The sequence below is a fragment of the Diospyros lotus genome, chromosome 4 (assembly GCF_014633365.1).
Source record: "Diospyros lotus cultivar Yz01 chromosome 4, ASM1463336v1, whole genome shotgun sequence".
Lineage (NCBI taxonomy): Eukaryota > Viridiplantae > Streptophyta > Magnoliopsida > Ericales > Ebenaceae > Diospyros > Diospyros lotus.
In genome coordinates this window covers 25,295,766-25,317,331 of record NC_068341.1, presented here as the reverse complement: position 1 = coordinate 25,317,331, position 21,566 = coordinate 25,295,766, and the positions used below count along the sequence as shown (strand labels likewise).

At 37.2% G+C, this 21,566-nt stretch overlaps 1 protein-coding gene across 1 annotated transcript; it reads right to left on the bottom strand.

Moving 5' to 3' along the window:
* Positions 1–14,914: 14,914 nt before the first annotated feature.
* Positions 14,915–20,562, bottom strand: LOC127798708 (2-oxoisovalerate dehydrogenase subunit alpha 2, mitochondrial-like). Its single transcript, XM_052332260.1, has 9 exons — positions 20,122–20,562; positions 17,237–17,374; positions 16,638–16,820; positions 16,378–16,535; positions 16,194–16,293; positions 16,003–16,114; positions 15,766–15,905; positions 15,347–15,532; positions 14,915–15,258 (listed from the first exon to the last, which is right to left on the bottom strand). The coding sequence occupies exons 1-9, from the start codon at positions 20,404–20,406 to the stop codon at positions 15,088–15,090; spliced, it is 1,473 nt and encodes a 490-aa protein (XP_052188220.1). The 5' UTR covers positions 20,407–20,562; the 3' UTR covers positions 14,915–15,087.
* Positions 20,563–21,566: the final 1,004 nt, after the last annotated feature.

Here is a 21,566-nt window from a genome sequence, read left to right as displayed (position 1 = left end):
GTTGATATTTTCTTCATTAAGTCGAGCAGCAAAATTCTGTTTGAACTATATTAATGTGTCTTTTATCTCTGATAAATCTTTTTGCACCCACACTCCGGTTGTTAAGAATAGGAATCAGAAAATAATTGGAGGGTTAGAAGACTGTGGTTTGCGAGCTGGGGCCCATTCAACTTGGCTAACGTGCCATGGTTTATGGTTTATCTGAGCATTCATCTTAGTCTTTGCCCTAGGTCATGGTTGGCAAAATGAAGCCCATTCATCTTGACCGTAGTGTCATGGTTTGGCGCTAAAACGAGGCACCACCCTTAAAACTTCCGAGTCATGGTTCACCAGCCGGGGTCCTCTCATCTTGACAAAACTCATGAACTGTGACCCGCCTGAGTGTTCATCTTGACTTCGCCAAAACCCTCAAAAGTCATGGTACGTTAGCTGAGGGAAAAATATGACCTACCTGGGTGTATAACTTGACGGCAAAATGTGAATTAATTTAACGACTATCGAGCTGCCACACGATAGTTTGGATTTGATCCCGCGATCATGACCTATGGAGCGCGCGACTTGAGCTAACAATATCTTATTCGATGTGTTATTTAAAGCTGCTTGTTTTCAAGATTTCTCGTTTACAAGTTAAAGATATACTCGAGTTAACTGAATTTAAGCTCATTTCTATGCTGTGCTTTCAAAATTCGCAGCAAATGACAGAGAAGCGAAAAATCGATTGAACGAAAGAAATGTATTGCTCCCAAAATTCAAGTATAAGAATAAAGGAAGAAAAAGAAAATAGTCTAATGGCCTAGAGGATCAGGGCTTAGAACCGTCGTGCCTTGGGAAGTAGGGTTGGTGGCATCCTCAGCAGAAAGATCGACCACGGCCTGGTTGGGTTTGGACATGGGGGCATCAACTCTTGAGCTCGCAGCATCAGTGGCATATTTCTTTACCGCCTCTACCACTTCCTCACCGAAGAACGAGAAGTCGAGACTTGGATGCGCTTTCCACAAAGTAAAAAGAAATGCACCGTAAACATCAGATTCGACCTCCTCACGCTCCCTCGTGGCCCGGACCTCGACGTTAACTTTTAGCTGCTCAACCTCTCGCTGAGCCCGCTCCAATTCGCCTTACATTGTAGCCAAGTTTACTTCGGCCTTGTTTAGCTTCAAAGTGGCTTGGGAACAGGCCAGGTCAAGCACCTGTTTCTGACGATATAGTTCATCTTCGGCCTCTTTCTTGGCTCGCTCGGCCTCCCTTACTCCGTCTCCCAAGCCTTCGACCTAGTTCTGTTACTTTCTTAACTCCCCGGTCACAAAGTCCAGGCTCTCCTCTAGTTTTTCTTGTCCTTTTTTAGCACTTTGGCGATAGCCTCGAGCCTCTCCCTCTCTTTCGCAGCGCGAGCTCTTTCTTCGTTTTGTTTCAAGACGCCCAAGGAAGCCTACAAAATTTGAGGGGTCAGCATACTCGAAAAAGATGAAATAGAAAAGCACAAGAGAACGAAAAAGAACCTTACCAGGAGGCCATGGCGAGCGACGTAATCGTCAAGGGCCTCACCCGACATTTCCCTTCTATTTAGGTTCTTGGCATAATTACCAAGGACTCGGTTCAAACTATCAAGGAGGGGGGCGAAGTATGTCCCACCAGCCACGATGTTAGAGGCGCTCGACCCTGCGAAGGTGCTCATTTTCTTCCTCTTATCAGCCTGGGCCTGCGGAGCGGGTTGTGAGGTTGGAGGGGCTTTCCTCTTACTTCCAGAAGTCTCCTCGTGAACCACGGCTTTCCCATGACTCGCGGCAGTCTTAATCGCCTCGGGCTGTGAGGAAGTGTCTGCAGTAACTAGCCTTGAGGAAGCTGCGACTACGGGTGCAGAGTTAGCACCAGGCAGAATGATGGGATCGCGCCTCGCACCGGCTGCTTCGGTATGAACTCCAGCCCCTTGAGATTTTGCAGGGGAAGAGGATGCGCGAAAGGCCTTAGGGACACTAGAGATTGCGGAAGAATTGGGTTGTTCAAGCTGGAGCCTCATCGACTTTGATAGTGTCGGTAAAGCCGCAACAATGACTTTGCCAAGAGCTCCGCCCTTCCTAACCGGGCTCCCATCTAAATCGGCTTCGTTGAAGACTGACCTTATCTCCCTTTGGCCACGTATCCCTGTAATACCCCGAGAGCCCAGAGAAGTTAGTATATATCGAGGATAGTGTAAGAAAGGAAACAACACCAGCTGGATACCTTTTGGGCTGAATGTTGGCAAAGAACTCCCAAGTTAAGCGTGCTTGACCTGGGGCAATCCAGGGATGGGTGACCCCCCTGGGAAGTTCGTGTAGGCCCATTAGGGTAAGTTGTTCCGGATCTTCCTATCGCTCGATACGGGATGTTACAAATGGTATCAGAGCCGATCCCCGAGCCTCTGAGCGCGGTGGTGGGGCAAACCTCAGCGAGGAAGCTGAGTCCCTGAGGGGGGGTGCATGTAGGCACCTTAGGCGAATCCCACATCGGCCATGCATCGGGGAGAGATCTGGGACCGGTTGTAAGGTCGCATGACGGGGACGTCATGTGCTTAAGGGGGGAGAATGTAATACCCCGAGAGCCCAGAGAAGTTAGTATATATCGAGGATAGTGTAAGAAAGGAAACAACACCAGCTGGATACCTTTTGGGCTGAATGTTGGCAAAGAACTCCCAAGTTAAGCGTGCTTGACCTGGGGCAATCCAGGGATGGGTGACCCCCCTGGGAAGTTCGTGTAGGCCCATTAGGGTAAGTTGTTCCGGATCTTCCTATCGCTCGATACGGGATGTTACAATCCCGATGTCACCTTTCCTGATTTCCTTGATTCCAAAGGGAGGGGCGAGCTGGTAGTCGCAAAGCAGAGACTGGTCGGGCTGTCGAACACCGATAGATTAGATGAATAATGATTCGGATTTGCAGCAAGGGTGCAACCCAAAGTCGTCTCCCAACGAACCTCAAACGGATCTGTCAAAACAAGACTAAACCGGGGGGGGGGGGGTTTGGTGAAAAACAGAAAACAAAATAAACACTAAGACAGTAAACCGAGATGCAACCGGTTGCAACCTTTCCTCCCTACCCGGGTATCATCATCCACCATATAAAGAACCTATTTATCTTTAATCCCCTGATCAAACAAAGATGCTTGACAATCGCCGAAGACTATATAAAAATCACAGAAGATCTTCTTGATCAATATACAAGTTTCAATTTCTTTTAGCACACGGATCTGAAACCGACATGAACAATCGCCCACTAAGTTTATTTTATTTCTTGCAACCAATACCCCAATCGAGCCTATTGGCTGCGCTTAACCTTGTGCATTTATTTCAAACAAACACATACAAAATAAACAAAGAAAAAACAAGCATGCAAGCACAAGGCGTTTATACTCGCCAGTGTACGAGTGTGCGCTGTAGCACAATTTAATTTTCTGGGAAAGTCCAGGTCGATTCACTGGGAGATCGTTAATAAAATGAAAATAGAGCCGCGATGTAAATTGGGTTGTCAGGTGATAGCATGCATATTTATACCATATTTTGGCATTTCACCTCATTCTTATTAGGCCATTTGAAGCAATTTTTGCTGATATTTCATTGTTTCTATTTTATTATGCTTCAAATTGTCCTTACACTATTTTCTATCTTACCTCTACTCTATGGATCCAGGCTTTAGGGAATATTGGATGGGCTAGAGAAGTGGCTCAACTAAAGGAGCTTGGGCCTACTAAAGGAGCTTGGGCCTACTTTCAAGGAGCTTGGGCCTACAATCAAGGAGCAGACTTGGGCTCACTTGTTTTCTGTTGGGCTAGGCCCAACCCTAGCCTCCCTAGCCTTTCCTTTCTTGGCCATGTATTTAAGGCCTCTTAGCATTAATTTTCAGAATATCATCATAGAGAAGGAGAGGAGAAAATAGAGAGGATTCTGCCCGTTTTTGTTATTGTAGCATTTTTCTGTTTTCTACATCCTTTGTTCCATTTTGTTTTCCTTGCTATAATGATAGGCTAGAGCATTTGTAACCGGTTGTGTGTCTTGAATCCATGTGGAATTTGAGTCCCGGATGAGCTACAAGAATCTGGTTTGTTGTTTGTTTCTTATTCATTTCTATTTGGTTTAGTTTGGGCAGATTTATGAATGCATGGAGTTCATGGCAGGTTTGTGTGAACTTGCATGGTTTCATTTTCTGTTAAATGCTTAAGAGAACAGAATGTTATAGCCGGTTGGTATAACATCTCAGAAATGAATATTGTGTGCTTGAACGGTTGTTCTTGCATAGGTCCGGATAGGTTGAATAGAGAGTGAATGGTTGCATTTTGTTTGCAAGAGATTTCTGCATTCATTTTGTTATTTCCAATCATTCTAATCCTTGGACGGTTGTTGGGGATGCTTTGAGTTTGTTTTCCGGAGATCAAAACATCTAGCAAGCCAAGACATATAGGTTGGACAAGGAAGATTCCACATAGGAGACAAATACACAGCCGGTTGCATATCTTTTACTGATTTTTCATCATCTTTATCTTTCTGTTTTGTTAATTAGTTTTCTGTCAAAACCCCCCCCCCCCAAACAAACTGTTATTGGTTATGTTGGTTCTCCTTTGTTGGTAGAAGAAAGTGAGGCTCCTTGTGAGAGATGACCTAGGGTGCACTTTGCTGCAAACTAGAGAAGAGATGCAAACATAGATCTCTAATTCTGGAGTGGTTCGATAGCCGGCCATCAGGCCAATTCATTTGATTTTAAGTGAACAAAAATGAAGTACTGTAACTGTAAGAAGTCTTGAGTCAAGGCAATGTTCAGTGCCAGTTCCATAACTTCCCAACAGATAGATAGGTACCAAAAACACATGTCTGAATTAATTTGAGGTTTTGATATTAAAATGCATCTCAAGATGATGGTAGTTCTTGGTCTAGCAATCTCCATACATGGCATGAGAGATTCTACGTTAAGCAACTACCATAAATTAAAATACAGTTAATATGCAGTAATCAGATAACCTATTTAGATTTGGATATGATAGCATCTCCAGTTTAAGTAACCTCCATACATGGCATGGAGACTCTAAGTTTGGCTTATGCTCCACTCCAAATTCAAAAATTCAATGAACGCGCAATACTCAAATTAAATCAGGTTTCTGGTAATGCATTCGAAGTTCAGCTATCTTGGGAAATCTATGGCATTGGACACTGTCCGCGCCTTGGCCCAAGTTTAAGCTTAGCAACACATCTCCAAAGAAAAAATTAAAGAGACAGGAATTAAAGTTCTGGAATGTAAATACTGGAATTAAAATTAGAGAAATGTAGAAGAACAATGAATTAAAGTTACAGAATAAAAAGAACAGAACGAAAACTACAGAATGTAAGTAACTGAAATGAAGAACACTGGAACAACATGAAGAAATAAAAACTACTGGAATTTAAGAACAAAAAGAAAGGAATAGAACAGTGTGCTTTTCCCCTTATTCTTGCAGAAATGGCGGATGGGGTCTCCCTTTGTGCTGAAGTCGACGATGAATATATATATGTACATATTCTGCAAATGGCCCTGGTCAAAGAAGAAATTACATCGCGGGCCAGCATGGTCATTTGCGCATGCTCTGACAGAAGATCACATGGTGAAGCTGCTGTGCGCCTACTGATTTCACGAGCTGGGCTTCAGTTTCGCTTTCAATGTGCACATGCGTGGGTCCCAATTTGGACTTCTTAATTTAATCTCCAAGTTAAATTGCAATTAGCCTTACTTCACGTCCACTGGTTCACGCTACATACAAAGAATATATGTTATTGATATATTATATATTATATATATGTATGTCACGCATGAATATAGAATATATATATATATGTATTATATTTATATATTATATATATTATATATCATATATTATATTATATTATATTATATTTATTTTATTTTTACTATTTTTTTATATTATAGATATTATATATATTTTTATATTAATTTTTTAAACCTGCATATAACCACAAATTGAATATAAATATTCAATTAAAACCAATGTTAAGATTAAACTAGGGGTATAAATATAACAAATTTTTGGCATTTTTGAGCATTAATCACCTATTAGTCAAATCTGCCCAAGCATCATGCATGCATTGATATGATCGCATAAAATACATACACACTTGAGAAGAAGCAAAGAAACAAAACTATAAGATTAAAGATGAAAACAGATATACAAAAACGTCTAAAGATTCAAACCAGGTAAGGAGTATGGCATGCAACTGGTTACAAAATCCTTAGCCTTTCATCTTGACAAGAACAATGGAAAAAAAAGGAAAATCGGATACTGTTCACGTCCGAAAAGAATTATCTCCCTAATGGCCTCTTAATGTGCTTAAATAGAGCTTAGGGAGGAAACCCTAGGTTACTGAAACTTCACAACTGATTTCGAATAGGATAATGTGCGTTATGGGCTTTGGCCCCTTCATAAAAATTGTAGATCAGGAAGAGTAGATGAATTTGGGATTTTTAATCACTTGATTTGGATATCGAACGCCCAAGTTATGGCCTTTTAAAGAATCAGTGTCCAGTGTAGCTTTCCTAATTTAGCCTAGCTATCTGGTCCCGACTTTGAAGCAATGTTTGGAGGTCCAAACGAACTCAGATTTGGATAAAACATACCATTCCAGAAAGCCCAAGAAGTCTTCTACAATATCTCTGAAGACATCATTCATGTTCTGGGATTATAACTTGGCCAAAAATTTGAAAGAAGCATAGAAGGTCAAATCTATCAGCACATTGTCTCCAATCTCCTTGTTTCTCTTCTGCCAAAAATAAAATAAAATAGTGTGAAGCCCAATTCCTATAAAATGAAATAAAACAAAATCAAGATAAATAAAATGACACAACTAACGTGCAAAAAGACTAAATATGAGGGCTAAATAATATGAAAATATGTGCTCTATCAGAGACTCGCAAAACTTGCAATCATCTTCGTCGATTTTTGCTTCTGAAGCTGCTTGAAGATCTTGCGCCTCGGAGATGGTTAGTTCAAGCTGCCCCCCAGTGACGTCTGTAAAATTGAAAAGACACATGTGAATCAAAGATAGGCGCGGTTGAATTGGTGTTGCAAGTGCAAGAAAAAAAAACTACTCACTCGGCACAAGAACGAAACTGAAATTGTTAAGGTCTTTAAGAGAGGAGTAAGACAGGTAGAACCACTAGGACTTGTAGTCTCCAACATTGGACCTGTCTTTGGCCCTCCCTTGAGGCAAGACTCTCTTGGTACCTTTGAAAGAGTAAAGGTACCTCAGTACTCTAGGGGCTGGAAGAGGAAGTTTGTTCTTTTTGAAAAGAATGGCGAGAGAGGTTATTTGGGCGTACGAGTTAGGAGTCAACTGGAAAGGAGCGAGCTTAAGGTCGTTCAAAATATCAATGAGGTAGGGCTGCAGCAGACACCTAAAATCGAATTCTAAGTGTTGGGGGCTAATGGAAATAAATCCCATGGGAGGAAAAGCTATGTGGTCACCAGGAGAAGAGACCATCAGACAAGTCCCACAAGGAAGGCGGTACACGTGGCAACATGCGACGTCAGTTCGCCGATTGTCAGCCTCGAGGGATACCGCTTGAAGGTCTCTCAAGCCGCACGCTCCTCAGCAGATCGCTGGGTTAGCACGGGGGTGGTCCACTGAAGAACTCTCCCAGCGGCCTCTGAACGAGATGAAGCCACATCCTGAACAGTCCGCGACAGCATTACTCCTCTTTGCTCCGAGGAGCTAGAGGTGTCATTGTAATATCCTAGTATTTTAAGAATAATAATAATTAATTTTTTATTTTTAATATCAATTAGAGATTATAATTGAAAAAAAAAATAATGGGTTTAGAGTTAATGGGCTAAGTTGGAAAAATAAAGACTAAGTAAATGAGTTTAGAGTTAGTGGGCTAAATTGGAAAAATAAAAACTAAGTAAATGGGCTTAGAGTTAGTGGGCTAAGTTGAAAAAAATAAAAGGCTAAGTAAATGGGCTAATTAGTAGGCTAAGAAAATAGGTTTAAAATTAATGAATTAAATAAAAGAATAATCTATTTAGAAGAAGATTTAGTGAAAAATAATTAAGGTGACAAAATAATTAAAGATAGTAGGTGAAATAATTAAGAAATGTGGGAGACAAAGTAGAGTGTGGACAAATAATTAAAGATTATGAGTGAGATTTAGTGAAAAATAATTAAGAAAGATGACAAAATAATTAAAAATGATGGGTGAAATAATTGAGAAATGTGGGAGACAAATTAAGGTGTAGACAAATAATCAAAGATAATGAATGAAATAAATGAGAAATGTTGGAGACAAAATAGAGTGTGGACAAATAATTAAAGATTATGAGTGATATTTAGTGAAAAATAATTAAGAAAGATGACAAAATGATTAAAGAAGATGAATGAAATAATTGAGAAATGTAGGAGACAAATTAAGGTGTGGACAAATAATCATAGATAATAAGTGAAATAATTGAGAAATGTTGGAGACAAAGTAGGGTGTGGACAAATAATTAAAGATCATGAGTGAGATTTAGTGAAAAATAATTAAGAAATATGACAAAATAATTAAAGATGATGAGTGAAATAATTGAGAAATGTGAGAGACAAAGTAAGGTGTGGACAAATAATCAAAGATAATGGGTGAAATAATTGAGAAATGTAGGAGACAAAGTAAGGTGTGGATAAATAATTAAAGATTTTTAGTTAGATTTAGTGAAAAATAATTAAAAAAGATGACAAAATAATTAAAGATAGTGGGTCACTACAATTATGTTAAGCTTAATTCAACCTCCTAAAAATAGAGAAAACTTGAAAGGTTTAAGAACTTAAATTAGAAGGAGAAAGGTTGAAAGAAAGATTTGAGAGTGAGAAAGAGATTTGAAAAAGAGAAAGAAAAATAATACCAAAAAATTTCTAGAAAAAACTTATAGGCTGGGTTTAGTAGTTTGTGTGAAAATTTGTGGTAGAAGGTGTTGTTGGATGTGCAAATCGAGGCTTTGTTGCAATATAAAAGAATACTGAATCGCTCCGTGAGAATGTGAGTTATCTTCAAAAATTTCTTGAAAAATTTTAAAAATATAAGAATGATATTTTAGAATTTTTGGTGATGAAATTGGAAGAGAAATGCATTATTGGTATTTATTATGAATTTTTGAGGCAATAGATGCTTGAAAATCAAAGAAAAATGAGAAATAAATAGAATATGTATTCTGAAAATTATGAGGAAATTTATGGGGCTTAGGAATATTTTTTTAGGAATTATTGTGAAGAGAAATTGAGAAAATTTTATGAGAAGCTATTTATTTCATAATCTGGAGGAAATAATAGGAGAAAATTGGAGAAATTAGGAAAATTAGAGAAAATTATAAATCTGATTTTCTTAAGTAATTATGATGCCCAAGATACGTCAAGATTCATAATTAAGTATGATTGGAAATCCGAAGTGAATTTTGAGGCAAAATTATGTTAGGGGCAAAATTATTTTTTTGCAAGGTAAGTGGTACTTCCAAACTGAATTTAGTTTTATGAAAATACTTGATTTGTAAGTGATTCGATCCAAAACCTGATTTTATGTAAATGATTTTGTCATGTTGTCATGCCTTGATGTGAGTATGTCATGTAAATTGCATTTACATGTTTGATTTATGAAATATGCATATGAGCATGATGAGATTCATGGTCATACGTTGCATGGGTTTGGGATTAGGTACTGGCTCCGTTACTTTGCTAAGGGTGCACCCATACACCTCGGTCTGGCAGGGAGACTGGAAAAATGACAGGTAATCTTAAGGTGCAATCGACCCAAACATGAGAGTTATGATGTTATGTGCATTGTATACATACATGAGTATTAAATGTTTTGTATTCTTACTTAGATAATTCATTATCTAACCTAGGCTTTGCCCCTGGAATATTCAAACATTTCAGATGAAGATAGTAGCAGAAACAAGGATGAATGAGGAATGTAGTGACACTTAGCAAAGTGCATGATGAGTTGTATGATCAGTTGAACGTATGTTATGTTGCTCATGTATTTAAGTTTTGCTACTTCGAATTCTAAATGTTTGAGAAATGATGATGTAAAACCCTATTTAGGGTTAATGTTAGTTGAGAACTTATGATTAAGTCATGTTGAGAAATTTATGTTCCCATGATATAAGAGCTGATTTATGATTAATGTTATCATGTTAGGTTCGATTTTAACTTCCGCATTTGATGTTTATGTAATTCTCCTTGGAGATAAATGTATGAAAATTTTGGGATGGTTAAGAGCAATGATATGGTTTAGTTTTAGTTATAGTAGTATAAAAAAAAAAAATTATCCCAGAATTGTCCTGAGTTTTAACGCGCTCAAAAAACGAGGCGTTACAATCATCGTTCTCTACCCTGTGGTCGCGATGCTTCTGACCTGATGTAGACATCTAAACAAAAAAAAAAAAAAAGAAAGAAAGAAAGGGAAAAGAATCAGAACGTTGAACCAAAGTTCCTAGAGACACCTTCTACCTGTCAGGTCGCGCGCTTCGCAAGAGGGCATGACTCGAAAGAAAAAGGGGGCTGAGGTTTCTAAGTTTATCGAACCTCCTGAGATAGGCAAAGCCTATTCCCATAAGTCGCACCGCCATTGCTGAGTGGCGGGGCGTGGAGGCAAAAAATAATGGAAAGAACGAAAACAAAGTCGAACTACATTAAAGAAACATGAGGAACTTACTGTTCTTAAGTCAGTTAATGCAATGATCGGGAACGGGAACCAGTTGAGAAGCTAGGGCAAAGAGACTTCGGGACCGACGACAATGGAATCTTGAAGTTGAAAGAAAGCAAGTTGCAGGAGCGAGGGAAATTTTTGAAATAAGATGGTAAAGAGGGAGCATAGTAATCCCTTCCCCTTTTTTTATAGCTCAGGACACTCGCCGTTGGATAAAGAGACTAACGAGCTTCCCCAGATCCAATGGCGGTGCACAAAAGCATGGGGACTATGAACATGATGATTGGCAGTTACGGGAAACGTGCGCATTAAATGCACCGCAGATAAGACGTGCTGTATGAAACAACGTGATTTGAAACGATTGGGTGGAAAGCTGAAAAGACATATTAATAGCCAAAGTAGCCGGGTACGTGTTAGCTCCCAGCCCGAAGATCACACTGCGAGCTGGGGGGCTTAATGTTAAGGGTATTTGTCACTCTACTCTATGTGGGCTGGACTTAATGCAGTGGTTCGGCCCAAATGGTCAAGGCCCAATAAACATCGAACTGAGCTTGTAAAAGTGAGCTCGTATAATGCTGGAGCCCAGGCTCAAATGTCGGGACCAAGCGAGCTCCCGGTAACGCCTCTAACTCATCAGCGTATTCGGGCAGGCTCCCAGCTATGTTCTGAGCGAGGTCTCAGCGATCCCTGTAACCCGTCGCTTAGCCCGTCAGCTTGCATTATTGAAGAGGCGTATGTCACGGTATATCGGCAGGCCAAGGACCGCCCTGGCTGGACCATTTGGGCCTATTTTCTCGGCCCATTTGGCCGACCCATGCCAGTCCCATCCTGGCCCTCTCGCAACAACATCATTACAGTTGCGCCTGGGTTTCCAGGTGTCCATCTCAGATCCCATCCTCATTAATGGCAGATCCCATCCACATTAATGAAGGTCTCGTCGACACCTTACTACAGTAGGGACCCCCTGATTAGTGGTTAATTTTATAAAAAAATTTGTTATAATTATACCCTTCTTTTGATCTTAAAAATGGTTTAAATTAGATATTAATATATATTTTATGGTTATATGCAAGTTTAAATTGAAAGATGAATGAAATGAAATTCTAAAGTAAATAATAATAATATATAAAATTATATATAATACATATACATCATTATATGCATGCATGTAATATATATATATAATATAATCTAATATATATATGTGCCATGTGTAATACATATATATAATATATAATTTATTAATAACATTAAATTATTTTTATTTTTTTTAGGCATGAAGAATTCAAGCCCATGAAGACTTAAAGTCCATGAAGAATTCAAATCCATGAAGAAATCAAGTCCATGAAGAATTCAAATCCATGAAGAAATCAAACCTATGAAGAAATCAAACCCATGAAAAATTAAAGTCCATGAAGAATTCAAGCCCATGAAGAATTAAGGCCCAATTTGAGCAACCCATGGAAGATATTATTTGGAGAAGGCCCAAGGATTATTTTTAATCCTAATAAAGATTAAAAACCAATTTATAGAAATCTATTTTTATTTTTTATGTGAGAGCTTTATTAGGTGTGTTTTTTTAGCTAAAATCCATTTAACTATTAGGTGGATATTATAGCTAAAATCCATTTAACTTTATGAGTGCTTTATTAGGTATGTATTTTAGCTAAAATCCATTTAATATTAGGTGTGTATTATAGCTAAAATCCATTTAACTTTAAGTGTGTGAGTGCCCATTAGATATAATTATGTCTAGTTGAATAATTGAAATTGTGTGGTTTGTATTGCATCTTGTGGCCTATAAATAGATCACTTGATTGCATTTGTAAGTGTGATTATTATTCTTGAATAAAAGTTTAGTTGTTTCCTTATAATTCTCTCTTTGAGAATTGTTCTTGTTCTTTCTCATTTTCTTTAGTACTTTTTCTTATAATCTTACTTTTTTTCTTTCTTCTTTTAAATTCTTATGTCATTTATTATTACTTTATTATTCACCGCCTAAATGGCCGGTTAATTTGTGCCTTTAAATTTCTGCAATTTTAATTCTTGTCATTTAATTATTCACCGCCTAAATGGCCGGTTAGTTTATGTCTTTAAATTTCTGCAATTTTAATTCTTGTCATTTAATTATCCACCGCCTAAATGGCCGGTTAGTTTATGCCTTTAAATTTCTTGTCATTTAAATTCTGTTATTTAAATTACGTCATTTAAATTTCTGTCAATTAACTTTCAAATAAAAATGAGTAGTTAAATCTAATCTTGGGTTAAGGCAAGGACAGTGTCAAACGCCAATGATTCCCAAAGAAAGCTGGGCTTTAAATAAGTAACATTAATTTAAATTTCAGTATGAGTGTGTATTAATTATTAAAAAATCACTAGATTTGGATTGGAGCGTAAGCCTAACTTAAAGCTTTCATGCCATGTATGAGAGTTATTAGAACTGGAAACGCTATCATACCTAAACCCAGATGATTAATTTAGTTGTTTTGTGTATTAATTGCAATTGGATTTATGGTGGTTGCTTAAATTAGAATCTCGCATATCATGTATGGGGATTGCTTAACCTAGAACTATCATCATCTCTAATTGCATTTAATAACAAACCCTTATATCTGAAATTAAATTAATGTTGCTAATTTTTTATGCTAAAATTTGGGAATCAACGGGTTGGTACTGAAATTGTCTTAATTCAAGCACTATCCAAATTCATATTTTTACGTTTAATGTTTATTTCAATTTCTGTCTTACTTTATTTTCTAGTATCTATTGTCTAAAAAAACTCATAAAAAAACCTTGTTGCCAATTTGTCCAAATGCGTGTGCGTGTGTGTGACATTCTTTTTCTTTTGCCATAAATAAATCTCTCAGTGGACGACCTGGATTCATTCAGAAAATATAAATTTAAATTTGGACTACAACTGCACTCGTACACTGGCGAGTATAAACCTCTCACTAAAATAAAAAAAATATAAAAGTTTTATTATGATTTGTTCTTATTATGTTTTAATTGCAGGGTGAGAGTGCAGTCACCCCCCTGCCGGCTATTCTATCCCATCGCCTGTACAAGTACAAAACATGCAGAAGGGCTTCTTGTTAGATATATATCGACCAGCCCTCTTGAGGGCCGGGGTATGCACTATTTTCTACCAACTTACGAACGCCCGATATATTTTGGCTTACATTGACTTGAGCTTCGGAGTACCTTGCAGGGAAGGGCCAGTAGCTTAGCAAATCGGACCCGACACTTCATTATCTTCCTCTCGGATCCACCACACCAGGGCGAGCCAACGAATCTTGGTCGACCAATTCTGAACGTCGACAATTGCCAAAGAAGCTAGAACCAATAGAATTTTTAGTTTGCAATGTACAATAGTAAATTCTAGGCATAGTAGAGTATGCAACAAGAGGATAAGATGAATATGAATTGTCAAAAAAAGATGTACGCCATTTAACGTTTGGATGTTATTATTCGAACCATGCCAAACTGCGGAAATCAAACCACACCAAGTTGTGAAAAATAAGTATTCGACAAACAGCAAAAATCGCATCGCACTGCACCATAAAATGTGGTGTGGTTCGGTGTGATTTTCGCTTACCAAACTAGACTGTGAGCGATTTGGCCTATTAAAAATTTTAAAAATCGGTCAAATCAAACCGTGCACATCCCTAACAATTATTTCCAAATATAATGAATTAAACATGATTTTAGATTCCCATCTTGGTTCAAAGAAAAGATGAAGAATGAGGAGATAGTGGAAGTGTACTTGAATCTATTGTTGTGATTGATCGAATGGGTTATAATCTTCCAAATGATATATAGTTTCTAATATTTTATTTATTTTTTATTTTTTATCTTTATTAATGGGAATGTAGAGATATAAGAAAAACTCTCATTCAATTGGGGACCATGACCTATTATATTGAACCAAACAATTAACATCTCTTAGTATTTTTAAATTGACCCCTCATCAATTTGGAAATATAAATCTTGTCTCTATACATTAATTCTATGACATATTAATATTCTATAGACCAAAATTAAATTTTATAGATCACTTTTAATCAACTAATTAATTTTAAGATAGCATTACATATTTAAAAATATATTTGTGGTCCCACATGTAAAATCCTTTATTTTCAACCTGCTTTGCTTCATTTTGTTGCCAATTTTTATGTATTTGTTTTCAGTGTTTATTTCTATTTAAATATGTTCTTTTAGGTAATGTTGTCATTATTCAAAATTTAAACCAAAAGAACTGAACATTTTTTACTTATATGAAGAGAAAATTAGAAATAACAGGAGGCTTTCCCTCCCAATGATGATTATATACATATACACATATATATATATATACGTATACGTATGCGAAATTAAGTTGAAGCTTTCTTCCATACATCTTCTTCTATGCCTCATGAACATCAGAGGGATAATCCTGTGGATATCTCTTCATGGTTTCTCTGAGTAATCCTTCTTGTTCAAGCAGGTTTCCCGGCAAGGTTTCATAGACGTCCGTGAACAAGTTGGAAAGTGGAGGCTTCTCCGTCTTCTCCGCCACTTGAATTGCATGCAATAGCTGCAACACAGATCAACTTCCGTATCACAACAAGATGTTCAAACAAATTAAGATTTCGCTTTGATAATTCATCGACGCGGCCTTTCACCTCTTTTCTCACAATGCCACGAAGCTTGGATTCGTCTTCGTCGCTCCACCAGCCATTCCTGTCCATCCATTTCCGAAGTCTGGCCACAGGATTTCGAGCTGTTCTCCAGTGTTCGATTTCATCAACCGCCCGGTACTTGGTGGAGTCATCCGACGTAGAATGGTGTCCTACTCGATATGTCACTGCCTAAAAGAACACCAACAACGTATTAAGCTTTAATCTCAGTACGTGGAGTGGAGTCGGCTACATGAATTCTACCCCATCAATCTTGTCAATCTATGTTCTAATCTTCTATAAAGTGATCATACCATACTTAAACATTTTACAACCAAGTTTTTCTTGATCTACACACACATGAGTGCCCAAACACTCAAAACAATGCAAATCTCAACGATTCGTCAGTTGTAAATGAATGGCACCTCAATTAGGATAGGCCTCTGCTCAGAAATGGCCATTCCCCGCGCTGCATGGACCACGTTGTAAACAGCAAGAGCATCGTTGCCATCTACACGAATGCTTCGAATTCCATATGCTTGACCCTTCACTACAATCCCGTCGCCTGCCAATCAAATTATCAAAACCTGAAATATGTGAGCTTAAACAGAATGTAGGCTCTAACATAAAAGATAAATTGCAAAGCTCGAGAGAGAACACACTTCGAAACTGCTCAGATACAGGGGTGCTTATGGCCCATCCATTGTTGCGACAAAGGAAAATGACCGGGGCTTCAGTGACTGCTGCAAAATTCAAACCGGCATGGAAATCTCCCTACCAACATTAATCCAACCACAAATTAGAAAAAAAATTGTTAGGTTTGAATTTCTGAAATGGTGGTTCGGATCATTGCCTCACTGCTGCCACCATCCCCAAAATAAGTGACAACACAGGCATTGTGTCGGTCCATTTTGAGAGAGTAAGCCACCCCAACAGCTTGAGGGATCTGAGTCCTGTGGATTCATACAAGGAACGATGAATTTTTTTTTTATCAAAATACAACTCATTTAAATGAGAAAACATGGCCTGGAACCTACGAAATGGGTGATGAAACAGTGAAGTAATTGTGCTTATTGGAGCCATAATGGATCGGCATTTGCCTCCCCTTTCCATAATCTGCTTTATTCCCGAAGCACTGGTTGGCGAATTCCTGCAGGGTGAAGCCGCGCCACAACAGAATCCCGGGTTCTCTGTACTGCAACATTACAAGTTCTAACTCAGGTTAAGGCTTGTGATTGTTGTTGTTTCTACTGTTGGTTGGTTGAAAACCAATCTTTGGATTCATCTGATCGCTTACCTGAGGCAAGACAACATCGTCTGGGGAGAGTGCAGCCGCAGAGGCAACGTTGATAGCCTCTTCTCCAATGGAAGTGAGATAGAATGAAATCCGGCCTTGCCTTTGAGCTTCATAGAAGATGCTGTCCATGGTTTGAAGAGTAACCATGCTGCTATACATCTTCAATGCATCTTCCTTGCTCACCTAATTATCAAATTAACCAAATTTAATTGCTTGGAGAGTTTGCATACAATTATACTTTGTTCAAAGCAACATAAATTGCTTGGATTTTCTTTTTCTTTTTCTTTTTCTTTTTATTTATAACATGGTAAAAGACAAAATGGGGTGACCGATATAGCAACCCCCTCAGAATGTGACCATAAAAGCCATTTATCGTTAGAGAATGTCCGCTTTGAGCCATAACTGTTACTGGAAAGACGAGCCTGTCACCCTATCCCCACCAACATGTATAGTGGTGAGCCCTGTTCCCTGCACTGTCATTAGAGTCTACTTCTCATAAGTAGGTGGGTTTCATGTTTAAGACTCGATCCCCTGATCCGAAAAAGTCTGGGACTTCCCTGCCAACTCAACTACCATCTTAGTTATGGGGAATGCATTACCTGTACAAAGCTGCCATGCATAAGTAGGCTGCCATTATCATCAATAACTCGATAACAAGGAATCCTCTCTTTTGGAGACTCTGAAATGAATTGCATTTCATAAGTGAATGCAATTCTTCCACCGGGAAAGTCCGAGGCCTGCTCAAGTATGCCCAAAATAAAAAAATTAATCAAAGTAATACACAACTTGTAAATATATTTAGTAAAACGTTAGTTTTAGGTTAAGAAAAATTACATCACTTCAAAATTGCGAGAGACTGAATTAAAATTGTCTCCTCAGTTAGTTTTGAATTAAGGGTGTCTCTTCTAGTTAAGTTTATTAATTTTAGATGAAAAAAAAAAGAGACCAATTTGGCCTCTCAACTTTTTAATTTTAGTCAATTTAGCTTCTAAACATTTTTGCTCAAATTCTAGGGGTGAATTTGAGTACACCGCCCCCCCCCCCCCCCCCCAAAAAAAAAAAAAGAAGAAAAACTAGCATTTCATGAGCAAAGTCAACAAAAAATTGGTATTTCAAATGCAAATTGAAACACTTTGAAAAGATTAGGGGTAAATTTGAAGAAGAAAAGATCCAGGACTAAACTAAATAAAATAAAAATGTTTAGGGGCTAATTTATGCCCGTTCTTTTCTTTTTAGATCGATTAATATAGGCAAAAAACTATCAATATAGCCCTTGAACTTTTTGATTTTGTTCAATTTAGCCTTTAAAATTTTTTAGGCTCAAATTCACCCCTAAACTTTTCAAATGAACCATTAGAAAAGTTTAGGGGTGAATTTGAGTTAAAACAAAGTTCAGGAAGTAAACTGAACAAAATTAAAAAGTTAAGTGGCCAGTTTAATTTTTTTTATTAATATATAAAAAGTGATTTTGTAATCATAATTCTATTTCAGAACCAAGCGGGTATAAGCCAAATTAACTACAGGGAGAAAGCTTAAAACCCAAAAAGGAAGGCGAATAGCCATCAGGCAACATGGCCAGAAGATGACAGCTATCTGCTCCATTAAATATAAATTTCAGCCAGTAGCTTCATCATGGGATATGGCGTCATTGAGACATCCTCCAACAAGGGTAATGCCAAGAAGCAGCATCCGCTGGCATGGGATAAGAACAAGCAGCCAAATCTATGAAGATAGGACTTGCAAAAGGATTTGCCAACTTCACTTTACAAAGGTAAATTCTTAGTGTGACAACTCAAGATCACTACCAAGACCCTGTTTGACCCTGAGGTGAGTTTGATTGTGTAAAAGTGTTGGGTAAATATTTGAATTGAGGTGAGTTGAAATGATAAAATGACTAAAAAGGAAATAGAAAAACTAAAAGTTGTAATAGTTAATAAAGGTTAAAACTAGGAATATAAAAAAAAAAAATGCAGTGTGCTCAAGAAACTGTCAACTCAACCTCTACATTTTTGTGAGGGTTTGAACTCACTAAACTTCCCTTACTAGAATAATTTGGGCATTTACCATACACCCGTTTTAGTGTGCTCGTCTCCAATCTCCAAACTCGACTCAATTCAACTTGACTTTGAACTTAAAGTCGAATTAATTTGAGTTAGACCGATATATAAATATTTTTAACATAGTGAGAATATCAAAAATTAAAAAATAAAAATTTAGTGCAACTAAATCTCATATCGATAGTTTATTGACAAGGTGTTAAATATATTACTTGATTTCAAAAACTCAAAAATTACAGGCATCTAAGATTATGGCTTCTTTTTGTTTTCTTCTTATTTCTAGAAAACAAATGATATATCTACAACACAGCATGATCCTACTACCAGTAATTGGTTGAGGCCTTGATCATGATAAATTCCACAAGTTCATCACAAGAACAAAGGGGAGAGAAAAAATGAGTGGCTAAAAGTTAACACAAATTAGTAGCCTACTATTTGAGATCAAATAATGTTCCTTTAGTGGCCTACCATCGGCATTTGATGAGTCACGGTCCATTTGTCTAATGTGAAAGTAACCAAAATTTATGATTTTATAACTATATTATTATGGAAAGTTGACAGAGAATATAGCCTTACAGGTATGGACCAACATAAAGGGCTTGTCATTTTCTAATGTCTTTTCCATTCAACTCTCAAGGGTCTCTCTATAGAACACGACATGGGTGTCTCTAGAAATTATTTGATTTCTCCTACATATATTTATACGAACTGAGTTTTCCGGTATTTGCCCAAAAATAGCAGAATTCTTTTTTATTAACTTATCCAGAATAAACCATGATAAAATCTCATAGTTGCATTCTTTTAATAATATTTTTATATAAAAATATAATTCTACCTAATAAAAATCTCTTGATTTTGTCCTTGCATTTGGGGGAGAAGTGGCTGCCTTGAGCTACCTGTGCCAAAGTCCAAATCACTCAATTCCAAGTAATTTGTCTTTGTTTCTTAGAATTGCAGTCCTTTAGTTACTAGATAAATTTCTAAATTGAGTTGCATAATAAGATTGCAGGGTCCCTTCCTACTCATGTTACAGAAAAGAAGAATCTTAAAATATATTATTTTAATTTCCTTAATTTAATAAGAATAAGAATAATAATAACATCTCAACCAAATATTTATTTGGGGATGTTATTTGTTAAAAGGCTTTTATATCCTGAGTTAACCAAGGTTAAAAAAAACCCAAACTCAAGTTAGATTTATTTTCCTTTACTTGTGTACAAGTGGGTTCTATTTATTATATTATAATATGTCAAATCAACATGGACGTTATTTTTCTAAATTAATTTTTATGTGTTAATAAAATTGAACTCAAATTAAGAGGATTGAATAGATAATTTCACTCATTCGGACTCATGTCTGAACCAAGAAGCCAAAGCACACACATATGTTATACTGTCCGAGAGAAGAACAGGTGAGAATTAATTTACCTGATTGTTCTGGCGGTCCCCATTATCATCACACTGCGGCGAATCATATTCCCGATCGGCTTTGACGGAAACCAAACGCCGGCAGGCTAAAAGGGCTGCGGAACCGCCCAAAGATGCAGGTGGGTTTCCGAAATCTCCACCACTTAAGGCTGCGGATGATAAGATATTGGAGGAACGAAACCAACGGCACGGCCATCGCCCCCGCTTGACCCCTTCCCTCCAGAAGCCTGTCTTTGCCGTCAGGTAACCGGCAATGTTTCTTGATCTTCTCAGCCAGATTGCCATCAAGTTAATCACGAGCTATATATACACACACACACACTTACACTTATATATATGTATATGTGTGTGTATAGAGAGAGAGACAGAGAGGGAGAGAGAGGGGGGGAGGGCTCTTCAGTGTTGTTGCAGTGGATATAGAAGAAGACGGGTGGGTGGGGGGAGGAGTTTCAGTTTCACACGATATATCATTTCATTGAGTGCGATTTTGTTCACCCTCTTTAACGAGGGTGACTTTAACTCCCAATATTTTGGGGGTTAAAGTTAAGAGGAGCAGCCCCTCTATTATTTTTGGAGCTGCCTCTCTGTTTACTTTAATCCCTAAAGTACTGGGGTTAAGGTCACTCTTGTTAAAGAGAGAGTCTGTTCCTCTGTTAATTTTAACCTCAAAATACTGGGAGTTAAGGTCACCCTCATTTAAAGAGGGTGAACAAAACCGCAATCCATTTCATTCCCCATTTGGCCCAAATGATATCTTCATATGTTTTTAACAATAAATTATTAAAATTAGTATTTTATATTAATATATTTTATATAATAATGTAGATATAGATGATGTTACCCTTATTGTCTCAAGTGTCATACATATATTTTATTTATTTATTGTATCAACTTAATATTATTATAATATAATAAAAAAAATTATCCAAATTTTTATTAAAATGACACTGACTTCCCTACTTTTTGAACTAGATGTGGTGATTGTAATATATATTATTTTCAAAAGAATATCATGTAATTATTCAAAAATTACATAAACTCAATTATTTATAGTTTCATTCTTGCTGTGTGAGACACTTTTGTATTTCAAGTATAAAAACTAGACTCTCTCTTCTATTAGCCGTAATTTTCTTTTAATTTAGAACACTTTATTCTTCTTCCAAAAAAAATGTCAAAATAGATTAGTTTATATTATTATTTCATTTTAGGCCATTCTAAACAAGTTTTAGGAGAAAAATCATAAGTAAATATTAAAAAAGATAATAAAAATAAATCAACACATTCCATTGAGCAACTAATCCGATGTATAAAAACTCTCATTTTTGCTCTTTTGTTACTTTTTTGAGTTGTCAATCAAATTTATGCCCATGATTGATCACATAGTTATGATGTGTCATGGTATCCTCGTGTATCCATTTAGGGGTATTTTGATTAATAAGTCCAAA